The sequence below is a fragment of the Balaenoptera borealis genome, assembly GCF_965194805.1.
Source record: "Balaenoptera borealis genome assembly, chromosome: 2".
Taxonomy (NCBI): domain Eukaryota; kingdom Metazoa; phylum Chordata; class Mammalia; order Artiodactyla; family Balaenopteridae; genus Balaenoptera; species Balaenoptera borealis.
This window is the reverse complement of record NC_138867.1, coordinates 31,594,414-31,609,642: the sequence shown is the minus strand read 5'-3', so window position 1 is coordinate 31,609,642 and position 15,229 is coordinate 31,594,414. Positions and strand designations below refer to the sequence as shown.

Here is a 15,229-nt window from a genome sequence, read left to right as displayed (position 1 = left end):
GAGTTTGGTCATGTGACTTCTTTGGCCAATAGGATAAGGTGACTGGTGTGCCAGTTCTGAATGTAAGCCTCAGAAGGTCTTTGTGTTTCTGCTTGTCCCCTAGTACCTCTACTATGAAATGAATAAGTATGGGCAGGCTATTAGTCTCAGGAAAAAGAGAGGGAACTCATGGAACGGTGGTATTCCCAGCGGGACTCAGCCTAAATCAGCTGACTTCCATCTAGGTGCAGATGACTTGTGTCATCCCCGTTGATACCAGTAGAACTACCCAGAAGAACCTAACTTAGATCAGTCAACTCCCACATAATGGGCAATTTGTGAGAATGAATGATGTTGTTTGAAGCCATTGAGCTTTGACATGGTTTGTTACTGAGCATTAGTGTAGCAATAGCTAAGACACACTGCTTAATCTGGTATTTTCTCCTCGTGGGAATGATGGGGAAGAGAGGTGGAGACCTCTGCAGAGTTTCTTCCTAGAAAAATGGCATAGACATTTTTCCCTATTATGGTATATGAAGCTCTGTCGTATTTCTTTTAATGATTTTGCTAATTTTTTATTTAGAATATTAAATTGTTTTCTCTATTACAAGCAGTGTTTCATCGATATTTCTTGTACATATATTTTTGACTCCTTCTGTGATTTGTTCTGTAGAGAATTTTTTTTTTTTTAACTTTTGGGTTTATTTATTTATTTATTTATTTATTTATTTATTTATTTATTTATGGCTGTGTTGGGTCTTCGTTTCTGTGCGAGGGCTTTCTCTAGTTGCGGCAAGTGGGGGCCACTCTTCATCGCGGTGCGCGGGCCTCTCATTATCGCGGCCTCTCTTGTTGCGGAGCACAGGCTCCAGACGCGCAGGCTCAGTAATTGTGGCTCACGGGCCTAGTTGCTCCGCGGCACGTGGAATCTTCCCAGACCAGGGCTCGAACCCGTGTCCCCTGCATTGGCAGGCAGATTCTCAACCACTGCGCCACCAGGGAAGCCCCTGTAGAGAATTTTTAAAAGTGAAATTTCGGGGTATTCACCTTTGAATTTTTGCTCTTTTTTCCAAATTGCCCTCTTAAAATTTGTACTAATTTATATTCTTACCTACAGTATATGAGAAAGCCTCTTTTCCCATGCCCTTGGCAAGCATTGAAGTTTAGCAAGCTTGTAAATCTTTCCAGTTTAATAGGCAAAAAAATCTATCTCATTCACTTTATTTGCATTTTTTGATTCTGAATGAGATTGAGCACATTTTCATATTTTTATAGTCAATTTCATTTCTTTTCTGAACCCTCTGTTAGTGTGCTTTGTCTATTTCCCTCTTGGATTGTTCATATTTTGCTTATTCACATATAAGATTCTTTGGATGTTAAGATATTAGCACTTTGCCTATCATATTGTTACTATATTTTTCCAGTTTGTTTTTATCTTTTCTTTTTGTTGTGGATTTTTAAAATGCAATAAAAATTTATCAATATTCTAAATTTTTTTGTAGTCAAATGTATCAATCTTTATGGCTTCTGGGTTTTATGTCTTATGTAGAAATGCATTCCACATCCAAAATGTATAAAATGATTCACCTATGTCTTCTGGCATATTTGTTTTTATTTTTTACATTATTTACATCTTCAATCTATGTGGGATTTACTTCAGTGGAAAAAGTTGGTCAGCACTTTCCTTTTTATCCACAAATGGCTGGTGTGTTGTTCCAATCTCTCTCTTTCTCTCTTTTAAATAATCCACCTTTACTACATTAATTAGAAATAATGAATTTTTTTGTAAGCACATGGATCTGGGCACAGGGTCTCTATTATTGGGCTGGCCAAAAAATTCTTTCTGGTTTTTCTGTAACATCTTACGGAAAAACCCGAAAGAACGTTTTGGCCAACCAAATATATTCCATTGATTGTTCTGTCACAAAATAAAAGAAAAGAAAAAGAAGAAAATATAACTAAGGATATCTGTAATTTTGTCACTTCTAAATGTATAATGATAGTAATTTATATTGCCATTAAAAATGTGAATAAAATTTTAAAATCCCTTGTATAGTTAGCTTCTTCTCAATTTTTTTCTTCTCCAGAGTCATGCAGGCTCTTCTTGAACATGTATTTTTCCATTTAGTATTTGGAATAACAGCATATGTATATATGTACATGATGTGGAAGGCTACACATCAATTAATAAATATGATTATTTCTGAGGAGTGGGATTGGTGAGCAAGGTCTTTTACTTGTTACACTATATACGTCTATGTTTCTTGAATTTTGGGGAAGAGGCACATATTACTTTAGTAATAAAGCATCAATAAAGATTTAAAGAAATGACTCAACATATGAAAATATTGTAATCAAAGACCTTAATGAAGTCTTTGTGCCTTTTAGTGTATTTTTAAAATTTGATCCGCTTGTGTTTTCAAGATGTGCAATCATTTCATCTGCCAGTAATGATCATTTGGTTTCCTCCTGTTTAATATTTATGCTTCTTACTTTTCTCCTTGTCTGCTTGCATTTCCTAGATTTCTAGGCCAATGTTAAATGTGATGGCAATGAAACTTCTTTTGTGTTATCTGTAAATTTAATGGAGTATAACCTTTAATACTTCATCATTGAGCATGATTCTGGTTTATGTTCTATTCTTATTTTACTAAAGCTTTTTATTTAAAAAAAATCCTAAGCACCACTCAAATCTACGTTGGCAACTTCATACTACGATTCATAAAAGCTTATTAATATACAAAAAAGGGATTTTCAGTGAAGCGTATTCATCAGTATCCTGCTGAAGCATTTATTGAAACTCTAATTAAACTATCTCATAGGATATAAAAGCAATATTTCATTGTTATCAGTGAATAGCAGTGTCTTTAGCTTCATATTAAAATGTTTTCTGATTATTTTGCATTTTGTCTAATGACTCGTGCAGTTTGCACTTTGCAGCAACTAATTTGTTATAAAAAAGGAAAAAGTCCTTCTCAGTCTCTGCAAGTTCTTTTCTCCTCCTTGATGAGAGATCTTTACCCAGAGTAGAAAGGAATTCGCCCTCATGATTTATGGTTGAGGGATCCACCAGATTAACTCAAGTGTTAAGCACTGAAACTTTATTTTTCAAATCTCAGGGGCTTTGTGTGTTGTTTGCTTCACAGCTGGTTTTCACTAGTGTCCTGAGCAGTGTTAACGTATCCCTCAGACCCACCAGGTTTTACGTATCACACTTTGTTTGTCTGAACAGCTGCCTCATTGCAAGCTGTACACAAATTCCATACAAATGCCGCAAGCTATTAAAATTCAGAAGCTGGGTTAGCCTTCAAATGTGGATCTAAAATATACTAAATAAATGAACAAACAGAATTAAATGCAGGTACTCATCAAAGAAAGGAAGCTTTGGAAAATTCTTCCCCATACCACCTCACCCTATTGTTTCTCCACTTCTGTGGTTATGGTGGTTAAGAGTGCAGCTGGGGAGGTAACTGTGGATGGAGGAGGCAACTGACACCTTGCACGTGGCTGCCCAGATGAGCTATTCTCTCAGGGATGCTGTGTCTGCCTCTGCCTGAGCCTGGCATCCTTCTATCTCGAATGGCGATGAGGAAGTATCTTGACTAATAAAACATCATTCACTAATATATTGATTCATTCATTCTATGTTTTTTAATTATTTATTTATTTATTTATTTATAACATGTTTATTGGAGTATAATTACTTTCCTTCTAGATTTTACATACTGTGTTTAGCGGCAGACATAAACCCCAATAAGTCATAGTTCTCTCCGCCAGAATGCTCAGAAGCCCCTAGGGGCGTCAGACAAATTGGGCAATTACAAATCAGTGTGGTGACAATAGGGGTAAGTACACACATGAAATTTATTATGCCACACCCCTGATTAAAATCCTCTTAAGCACCCTCTTCCTCCACAGACTAAATCAAAATTTCTTAGGCTGGCATGTCAAATGCCACTGGCCCGACCAATTCTGCCAAGTGCCATCTCAGCCACCAGGCAGCAGACCCTCTGGACCAAGGATGATAAGCTAAGTAGATGCCCATAGACAGCTTCCACTGAAGCACCTGCTGAATGAACCTGCACACTCCATTCTCTCTCTGAGATACATTGACACCTACATTGGAATTTGGCTGCTGGCAAGTTTATCTCTAGTGCCCAACAAGTAAGGTATAAACTCACCCAAGTCAGTTGTGTGTGTTCCCAAACTCATTTAGTCCAGTCGGTCTTGTTACTGTAATTACATGATGCAAGCTGGCAAAATGTGAGTGTGCAAAGAAAGACTGCTGTTGACCTAGGAGGACTACTCGAATGGTTTGAAGAGACTTGATAAAGGCATATTGAAAGAATATTGCTAGCAAACAGGGTGGGAAAAGTGATGGTAAAAGACTAGAGTGGGGAGATAAAGCTAGGCATCTACATTTAGATATCTTCTAAAGTGTTTGAAAGTTCTTTTCCATTTTAAAGAAAGCAAAACTAGAAGGAGTAGATGAAGTGTTACTGGTGTGTATTACTTAAGAAAGACAACATGGAACTACAATCAATGACCCCAGAGGAACAGCCTTGGCCTTGTAATAAAAGAAGGATGAATGGGCATCCACTCATATGTTTTAAATTCAAATAAGATGTTCAAGGTAGATACATATTGTTTTTTTATCAAAGTGTCCTGTGTCTGACTCTCAGAAGTAACCACCAACACCCTACTGTTCCCAACTGAGACAGATAAGAAGACATTACCTACTGTATTTGTAACTCCCCAGATGGTCCAGGCTCTCTCTAAGCTCCATCACTTTGAACATGCTGTTTCCTCTGCCGGGAAATGCCCTCTCTCTACTCCAGGCTCTGTTAGCTGGCAATCTCCTATTTACTCTGTACTTCCTTCATGCCACCTCTTCTTGGTGCTTCTTTCCTAACACGTCCTTGGCTGTCCTTGTTTTCCTCACCCAGCAGTAGAAGGTCCTTCCTACATTTAAGGAACTCCCGGCTCTGTGAAGCAGAGCCTGCCTCTCATTGCAGAAGATGCAAATGCCAGCTATTCTCTGCCCCGACTCCCACTGCTGGTGCCCAGACACAGGACGAGGCGTAGCTGCTTTCAGCCATAGGCTCCTGCTCTGCCTTTAAACCAGAGCTGGTGATGTGGAGCTCTGGGACGCTGCTGCCGAGTCTGCTCTGGAGCGGGTGGTGGCAGCGAAGGGCTGTTTCCCATTTCTGGAGGTGCCAGTGGTTGAGATGCGGGGTGGCTCTGTGGCCTCCGTGTTTGTGTTTTGGCCCTCCCAGGTATTCTGGGAGCCCTCTGATAGCCTTTCGTAAATTCCTTTTCTCCTCAAATTAGCCAAAGCTGGTTCCTATTGCCTAAAGCTAAGATTCATGACTGATATTTTGGCTCATCACCCCGGTATGACATTGTCGCCTGTTCCAATGTGTCTTTGTCCCCCGTGTGATTGCGAGCTGGCGACATCCCATCTCATCTCCTTCACCCCTGTGCCCAGCTTAGTGCAAAGTAATGCAGAGCAGATCCTCAACGAATTGCTAATTTCTTAGTTTGCAAATGAATTACTTAATTGATGAAAAAAGTTTCCTCTGAAAATCTCAGTCCATAAAATAACAGCAAATGACACCGGGATGTTTCCAGTGGCTGAGGAGAAGCATGGTCCACTTTGGATAGCCTTTTATTCGTATTTCTCATAGAAGACAAGTTCAGTCACAGAGGGTTCCATAGTGTTTAATTAAATATATGACTGTAACACACATCGGATACTTATAACACACTTAGCAGCACTGCAAAATGTTTGTAATGCATGTGGAAAGTACACAGTCAAATCAGAGACTTTCGGTGTAGTGAACAATGGATATTTTAAAGAATAACCCCGAAGAAAAACAACTGGGCTGGCAGAAATGCCGTCTGATCTCCATCATTCCAGCTGTCTGATCACATATGCTCACTGTCTTCCTGGCCAATTCTAAGTCTTGTAGCCTCTCTACAAATGCTCTGAAAACACAAGTATGCACATCTGAAACAGCCCACACTTGGCTTTTCTGAAGCAAATTCCCTTGGAAATGAGAATGAAGGGAGGGGCAAAGGCTGGTAGAAAGTCAGTCCAATAAGCCAGGGTGCCCTAGATTCAGACATGGTTGCTTAATTGACCAAATTACTTATCAGTTTTCTTTTCATTTCACGCCACATAGAACTAGCAGTTTACATCTCTGATTTATGCACTGTCTCTGACCAGGAGTTTTTCTTTCTTAATGAAATCCCAAAGAGCGTTGGTCAGAACAAATTTGTAATCTTACATTATACAGTATATAATCAAGCATTAGCAGCAGTTATGATTATAAGAGTATGATACATAGATTTTACATACCTCCGGTAACAGACAGACATTCACACACTGAATTCAAATGATAATCTATGCCAACAGGATTTTAAAGCTGGAGGGACCTTGATCTTCCTCGAGACCTATCCCCTCCTTTCTTTGAGAGACTGTTTATTTATATGAGGGATACAAACTTACAGCTTCCAGTCCTGACTTAACATGTAAGGTTGAGTAACTTACCTGTCCTGTCTGTGTCCCCATTTTCACATAAGGCAAAGATAATGGTAAGTACTTCATAGGACCTCTATGAATATGATGCAAGAGAGCTAGGTTGGGTGTGAGGTTTCCTGTGATGACCTCTTCCTCGAGACTTGGCTCACATTTCTACAGAAGGTAAAGAACCCACGTCCGCCTGGTAGAAAACGTCTTCTGCTCACACGCCAGGCAGATTCTGCTTTTCTTCCACAAAGATGTATACCACTCTTGTGGCATTTTCCCTGCCTGTCTTCCACCAGGGCGCTTTGAACATGCCTCCATGACTGCATTTTGTGTTATAACGATTTGTTTACAAGCTACCTTTCATTAGATTTTTCACTTTATGAGGGCAGGGTCCCAACCTTGTTTGTCTTAGACCTCCCAGCCTACCACTGTGGTTGGCACAGAGCAAGCTTTCCATAAATAATTGTCAAGAAAACGGAAGGGGTAATGCTTACAGAGGTGCTTTGAAAAATCACAAAAGTGCTGAGCAAATCTAAGAGTTTATGGGACTATAGTCATTGCTAGTGATTCAGAGAAAAGCGCTGGAAAGTACAACACTGAACTAGTCTGATTATCATTAGGCCTCTAAGCCAACAGATAAGGTCTATTAGTCCACTATTTAAAACTCACTTCACAGGCATCACAAAATAAAACCAAAAAGAAAATTTTAAAAATTAAAAGCACTTAATCTCCCCCCAAACAAACTAAAAACACAACAAAGAAAAAAGGCAAAATATAAATGACAACAATGAGGACAAACTCCCAAACAACAATAACAATCCTGGACTGATGTCCTTCTTGGTCTGTGCACACCCGGAGTGGCGATGTGGATGGTATGGGGGCCTGTGTAGAGGCATCAGCTGCCCTCCTCTGAGTTGAGACTGCTTCGCTGCCTTGACTTGGCTTGAGACAGCCTTTAAAAATTTATCTGGACCAAGAAATGCAAGAGGACCCATGTCAGATGTTCTCTATATCTTCGGGAACATGGCCACAGTTGGCTCACTAACTGCATGGGCTTGTAATTCCTTCTCCCTGAAGTTTTGTGGCAACATTCATGGTGATAGAAATCAGGATGGTGGATGGATTTGGGTTGGGGAGTCTCTACACATATAGAAACGTTATCTCCTGGCTCATGGCTCAAATGCACCAGTGTCCTGAGTCCGTAACAGGTTCTTCCATCATCGATGGATGCCACTGGGTGGGAGGGGCAAGAGGATCATGCTCTTGGTAACTAAAAATAGAAATTCCAGGCTTCTAGTTGATTCTCTCTTGAGCACTTTTTCAGAAAAATGGAATAAAATGGTGTTTGTGGCTCTGTCTTACCGTCTCCATTTTTGGTAGACATGGCTGGCCATGATGCTTCATATGTCATGAGACCATTCCCCCCGCCCCCTGTCTTCCTTGTAGCCTTTTCAGTTCGGGTGACCATAGGTCCCCATTTGCCTGGGACAGTCCCAGTTTACACTTGTTGTCCTGGAGTGATTATTTATAACTTCCCCTTTCACTTGCAAAAGTGACCCAGTTTGGACAATACATTATACAGTCACCCTGTTCTAAGTGAGGTTTGGCACTTGAGAGTGGGACAGTCCCTAGTTAAGAGGAAGGCACATGACTTGGAGGAGACTGCAGTAAGACTCCTGGGCAGCAAATCTTGATTCTACTCCTTGCTGAGTGGGGAACATGGATAAGCTAATTTAAGCCACAGTTTCATCATCTGTAACATAGAGAATAATACTAATCGCGCCCACCTCCCAGGATGATTGTGAGGATGCAGTGCGAACAGATGTGTAGAGCACGCAGCACGGCATTGTGTACATAGTGAGTCCTGACAATGGTATCTATTATTCTAATTCTCTTCTTCTTCTTTCTTCTGTTGCTCCCTTTGCCCTCCCCACCCCTCCATCTTTTCCTCCACCCTTTCTTTCTCTCTTTTCTGCTTTTTTTCCTTTCTGAAATAAATGAATCATTGCATTGCCTGAAGCAGAATGCCCCTGTCTCCTGTCTCTTGCCACTGAAGCAGGGAGGTGTGGTTGAAGCGCTGTTTCAGAAACCTGTGGACCATGTCGAGGCGCTGCTTTCATTTTGTCTTCTTTGTGCTGTGAGGGAGAGTGGGACTCAGTTATCTTTGTTCATCATGATGGTTCCGGTCGTCAGTTTCTTACAATTCACTGGTTTTGGTAGAAGCTGGACATGGTGACATAGGCTTCTTCTTGACTTGATCCCAAGGAAGTGAGGATGGACTGCCCCTGGGCAGCAGGGTTCAATGTCAGAGTTCCGGGTTGGAACGGAAACAGAGGGGGCAGGGTGCTGTTTGTAGTTCCAGGGCCAAGCAGCAGGTCTTGGTACAGGAGAGGCCCGTTCTTTCCACCTTCCTTGCAGTCTGGGGACCTGGAGAAGGGGAGCCCAGGGGCGTCACACACACTGATGTTCCCAGCCAGGCATCTGAATGACGACTCTCCTCTGAAAGTTTTTGGGCTGATGCCTGCATGCTCGGGGGGCCGGTTGGGGCCCTGCATACCCTCTCGGAGCCTCTGCTTCTCAGACTCCTCTAGCTGTGGAGGAAGAGGATCTTGCAGAAAGCCTTCTGCTTCGTCTCTAGCTTGAATGCCATCCACGTTATGAATCTGGCAGTCCAGGAAACTTTCAGGATTGAAACTCACATTCAAATTCTGCACCAAAAAAAAAAAGAGAGAAGCATTAAGACTGCACCAGAGAGACACATCAGCAAATGTTCTGTTCAGGAAAAGAGCTCAAGAACTTTCCAACAGGGGTTTACCAGGATATGTCAGAGAATTACCCACATGTTGTAGCTGACTCTTTGCCTCTGGAGGTGCTGTGATACTTCAGGGTCTGAAGTGACCACTTGCCATGCCCTCCATCCCTGGGGAAGTCTGGGAAATTCTGAGACTTGTATGTCATTTTAGTTTCCCACCTCCAGGAACCTGCAGCTGGCATCTTATGAGGGACCCTAGTTATGTGATACACAAAAGACCGACACTTGAGGTTCAGCCGTTCCGCATCCTGTAATATCATTCTTGGCTGCTGGGATGTCTCTGACATAGTGATAGAAGCACCAGAAGCACTCACTTTTTTTGGTTTCTTGCACAGTTGTTCCAGAGTCTTCTTATGATCAGGGATACTGGGCCATATGATAGGCTTAATTCTGAAATAAAAGGACATTGAAGATGAAATGAATGGTGGAGGAAGCAAGCACAATAGACCTTCCCACTTACTCTGAGCCAGCAGTCAGAAGAGCAGATTCCTAGCCTTGGCTCTGCCACAACTAGGTGGATGATCTCGGACAAGTGACTTGCTTTCTCTGGGCCTCAGAGTCCCACCAGCCCATGGAGGAGTTGGACCAGAGACCATTGTCAGCGATCTACTCTGTGAACCAGACAGCAGTGATACGCCCCTGGGAAAGAGCCCTGGAGAAAAGGAACAATAGGTCTTGGCAGTGATGTAGCTATGAAACTAAAATCTGATCTGTTCATCTACTCCCCAAAATAGGCTTTGCCATCTTTCTTTTCTCTTCATTGGCAGCAACTCCTCTGCTCTGATTTTGGTGGAAGAGAGACATATTTTCAAAGTTACACAGGGAAATTGCTTTAGGGTGGTACTTTAGAAACTGGAGTATCTTGGGGCGGGGGGCGTGTATGTGACCCTGTGCTGAGGGCATCTTCCTAGAACATTAATAACTCGACTGATGCGTGTCTAAATGATGAAACAAGCGTGGCCCTATCATGGGGTAGAATGCAAAAGTCTCGTGAATTTGTGTGCTGAAAGCTAAGACTTCAAAAACATTCTGCATTTCCCATGGGTCCCTCCAGCTACCCAGGCATTCTGGAGGGATGGCTCTCACCCACTGAGGACACTTGGGAGGAAAGGTTTGCGGGGAGGATTTGCCCTATGTTCAGTTTATATATTTTTACCTCTTGTGAAATTAACTATGGAAATTCACCAGCGCCTGAGGATGAGGAGGGTTATAGGGCACTGCAATTCCTGAAATGCCTTATTCCCCTTTGTAGTTTTCTCATCAATAAATAGGACTAGAGCTCTGTCTGGAATCCCACATAACCACTCTCTTGATTAGTTAAAGAAATTCACCTTTTTTCCCACAACACACAGGCCAGAACGACCATCAGAGCCACAGAGAAGAAACTCAGAATGCTGATAATTAGTAAAACAGGATCCATCTCCCCTGGAAGGCAAGGATAGATCTTGGTTAGCAATCATGAAGCGTGCCGTGGGGGAGACTTTCAGTATGCTTTGAGTTTATTTAGTAACTTGGGCCCATTTATTATTTCTTGAAAGTTGCTTTTCAGTAAACAGGATGATGTATTAGCTTTTATGGGGGAATTTGGGCTTCAGTAAGTGACGCCGTTGCTGAAACAGCCTCTGTTCACCGGTGCTGAATAGAAACGTGGAGACAGAGTTTTGGGTGAACTAGAAAAGAGTAGCTTTTATTGCTTTGCCAAGCAAATGGGGCCACGGCGGGCTAATGCCCTCAAGACTACGTGCCCCACCCTGGTGGGGGTAGTGAGGAGTCTTATAGTGTTCAAGGAGCAGGGCGTGGTCAGCTGGTAGACATTCTTCTGATTGGTTGGTGGTGAGGAAATAGGGAGTCAGCACCATTAACCTTCTGGTTCAAACCAGTCTAGGGTCTACGTTCTTGTGGTCAGCAGTTTTCATCTGGTAGGGGTGTGCTTCCTGTTAAAAACAACTTGGAATGTGTGTCAGGCCTTTATCTGTATCTCTCAGGGAACCGTGAGTTCGGTGGCAGATGTGGCGGATTTATAATCTATAAAGTGTTACCAGCTCCCCAGCCCAAATAGCTAGTCTTTGTTTCTACACATTCACATTCTTCAATCATTAACTCTTGAGTCAGCCTTTCGCTTCAAAAGACAAGGACACAGGAGCTTGTACACGGTTTTAGCACCGACTTAGGTGACCAAGTCCAGAACATCTGTCACTTGGAATTTAAAAGTGACCTAACAGTAAAGACAGCAGCACTCCCTGGCTAACTTCCACCGCCAAGAGAGAGAAGCGGAGCAGGGGGAAGCTGAGAGATGCTCTTCCCTACAGCCTCAGCAAGTCCCAGGGTAAGGACGGGAGGCTGGTGCAGCAGAGCTGTTCCGCGCAGCCCCCAAAGGGAAGGTATATGTGGGGTGCTCTGGGTCCCCACTGGTCTGCCTGAGCTGTGCCCTTTGGTTCTTCTGGCTGTTCTCAGTTCCTAGACCCCCCAGGATATCTTCATTATTCTAGAAAAGGAGGCATGGGAAAGCCACACCAGCCTACCCATCTGCCACCCTCTATGGTATTCCCTAGAGGGACTTGGAGGGACCGGCCATTGGGATCTCAGTCTGAATTGGTAAACTAGAGGTAGTGGGTGGGAATTTTATTCAGAACTAGTGACTCCTAGGAGTGCCCAGGACAGTACAGTCCAGACAGCCTACATCAGCTGATCAGCGACCAAGAGCCCTCCTCCCACCCCTTCTTCGTTCTTCACAAAAGGGGCAAAGATGGCAGGTCATTTTTCAAAGAAAGTGTAAGAATGCCCTCTGGGGAGTCCTAACTTGTGGGTTTGTTTCATCTCTCTGGCTCTCACTGTCGCTCACAGACTTTGACATGCAAAGCACTACGGGGGGGAACAGACTCTAGTCACTTCTCACCTGGGCCATTGGTCTCTGGAGTTCTGAAGTGGAAACTTGGACTCCATTCACTCCAGAAGCCTTCAAAATAGTTGGTGTTAGGGATGGACCGAACTTTAATCTCATACATTGCATTGGGTTGTAGCTTTCTCTGTAGGAGCATCAACTTTGTACTGGATAAATTCATGTGCTGAAGAGCAAAAAAAGGCCACTACATTTTTAAGGTGGAAAAAGAGGCGGTGCTCACATCTCCCAAATCATTTCAAGTTGAGTGTCTTTAGTCATGTGGACATTCTTTTGAGGTTCTCTCATATTTGTTAGAAAAAGGAGCTCTGATGTGGAGGGGTTGGCAGCAGAATTGGGGCAGAGTGTGTGAGCTCACAAACAATGCTGCAAGTGGTCAAGGAGGGCAGTGATAAAATGGGTCGTTATCTTTATTCAAGTGAGTTGGGCTCTCCCAGTCAGGGAGGGTATAAATCACTCCCAGGCTCCGGCCTTCCTTTCCACACTCTAAACTCTTCTTTTTCTTTCCCTCCCATTTCACATCCCACAGAGAGATGAAAGGGAATGGTAAGGTTAGTGAGCAAGAATCATTTTCCTCTGGAAAGATATAATTCTACATCGTGAATAGCAATATAGGGACACAGTCTCTCCAATAACGTGTGTCATCCTTAAGAGGAAAAAGTACTCTATCAATTTGATGGGTAAAAAGTAATACCAATGGTTATTTACATTTAGATTTATTTGATTATTAGTTTTTTATACTTATTGAAATTACATATCTCCTATTTTGTGAGACATTTCCAACTTTCTTGCTAATTTTTCTATCGTCATATTTGTCCTTTTCTTAATGATTCATAAGACCTCTTTATATTTTAAGAATATTAACCATCTGTCAGTTGTATGTGTGGTAATTTAAGCCTAATTTCCAATTTGCCTTACGATTTCGATTATTGTGTATGCTGACATTTACAAACCTTTATTTTTATGTAGTCACATGTTTCCATCTTTTGCTTTCTTTTACTGTTTTTATGTTTAGAATGTTCTTCCTCATCTCAAGATTATATAAACATTTACCTGTAAATGTTTTAGCCTGTTTAGAGTTTCACTTTAACATAATTTCCTTAAAACATCTTCTATTTTAATTTTTTTGTTACATGGAGCAAGTTAAGCATTAAACTTAATTTTCCCCAGTAAACTGATTGTCTTGGTACCATTTATTCAAAATCCTTCCTTTCTCTGCTTTTCCACTGATGCAATTTTCAGATAAAGACTGGAAGAGGTCAAGATCAAAGGAGCCTACTAGTGTGTGTGTGTGTGAGCGCGTGTGTGTGCCTGTCTGTCAGTGGGAATAGAAGGAGGGAGAAGGGGGTTTGGCGTGGGCATTATACTTATGTAAGTAGTGTAAGGCAGCAAATTGCAAACACACAAGACTGATCGTGGACTGAGAAAAGAGAACAGTATGGATAAGTAGAATCTCATTTCCCCTTGAGAAAGCAACTGTTATCCATTTTCTGTTCGTGCGGTACAAAAAGGACAAAAGTTAATCCAGTGACTTCAGAGGAACCTGAAACCCTGCGACATCCTAATTTTCTCCTGCCTTCTCCCCAAAACAGATTGTGAGGAGCGCCAGACCATTCCAACCGCAGCGACTCATGGAGTTTAACCACCCAGATTATGAAGGGTAAAAGTTAAGCTGTTACTTCAAGGATTTAAGAACTCAGGCTTAAAAAAAATGAAGAAAAATATTCCACCTCCTCTCCTACTTACTTCAGGCTGTTCCCACAACTCCAATAAACCAGACTGTGGTTACAGCTTGGTGATTTTTTTTTTTTTTTTTTTTTTTGCCTGATTTGCCTGTGAGAGTTGCGCTAAATGTGATTCTTTTTCAGGCCCCCAGATAAAGAGGATGGATTTGATCTCAATCTATAATGGTTAGTCCAACTATTTCATTTAGAAACTTTATAAAGACAAAAAATAGGGCAAGAAAAAAATGAGAGCTAGGACAAGAAAGGAGACAGAGAAGATCCAGGTTTTGCGAGGCCTAAACATTTTACACTTTGGAGAACTTCTTTTAGTAAAAGGCACATTTTGAACACAAAATTGCTAGGGGCCCACCCCAGGTAAATGTACCTCTGAGACTATAAAATAAGTAGCATTAAGAAGTTTCTATTTTACAGTTTTATATATTTATATATTTTAATCTATATATATAACTTATTTATTAAGATATTTTTATATACATCTTCATAAATTTTATAATGTATAAATGTAGTTGACCTACATACCATCCAATCATTTTCATTTTTTTCCTGACGGTAGGCTACCTCATGCATTAATTCTTTCACATACTTCTTTTGTAAATGCGACGTATTAAATGTCACCACAAAGTCATTTGCTCCCTTGCGATAGACGACTCTTATGTCAAAAGGAGCCTCAGGTTTAACTGAAAAGGAAAAAGAAATGAGGTCATTCTATAGGGTAGTCAAGGAAATAATTATAATTTTTAAAGTTCATCTACTCTGAAAATCACATTCCTTTTCTGGGTCAGTAAAAACCATTTCTTCTTCTTCCCGGTTCAAAGCCTGACTACATTTCCCAGCCTCCCTTGCAGTTGGGTGTGTTCTTGTGAAGGATGTGGGCGGAAGTGATGTACACCACCTCCCATCCTGGCCCAGAAACCCCACATGTGTGACCCCATGCTCAGTCCCCTTCTGCCACTTGGAGTCATATGTTGAAGAGAGTGGAGCCCCAGGATGGAGGAGCCCTGAACGTTGCTTGAACGAACACCACCCACAGGTTAGAAACACCCATTTTGGCTCTTACATGAGCAAGAAATAAACTTATGGTGTTGGAGATATATGTTTTAGGGCGTATTGGTTACAGGAGCTAGTGCTAATTTAACGCAAAAACACATTCTTTTCCCCTTTTGAGCACTAGAGGACTTGTTACTAACTAGCTCCAAAGCAGGAGAATTTGAACTTTGAATCTTCATTATTCTGATAAAACTTGGGGCCTTACACTTCATCTC

The 15,229-nt window shown here is 41.8% G+C and overlaps 1 protein-coding gene across 1 annotated transcript in view; it reads right to left on the bottom strand.

The window, feature by feature from the left end:
* Nucleotides 1–1,847: 1,847 nt before the first annotated feature.
* Nucleotides 1,848–15,229, bottom strand: part of IL7R (interleukin 7 receptor) — a 40,953-nt gene continuing 27,571 nt past the window's right edge. Inside the window, exons 4-8 of the mRNA XM_082382407.1 lie at nucleotides 14,487–14,644; nucleotides 12,220–12,388; nucleotides 10,655–10,748; nucleotides 9,638–9,713; nucleotides 1,848–9,219 (exon numbers count right to left, since the gene is read on the bottom strand). Of these exons, the coding sequence (XP_082238533.1) occupies nucleotides 8,716–9,219; nucleotides 9,638–9,713; nucleotides 10,655–10,748; nucleotides 12,220–12,388; nucleotides 14,487–14,644 (1,001 nt within the window). The 3' untranslated portion in view covers nucleotides 1,848–8,715. The remainder of the gene's footprint in view (nucleotides 9,220–9,637; nucleotides 9,714–10,654; nucleotides 10,749–12,219; nucleotides 12,389–14,486; nucleotides 14,645–15,229) is intronic.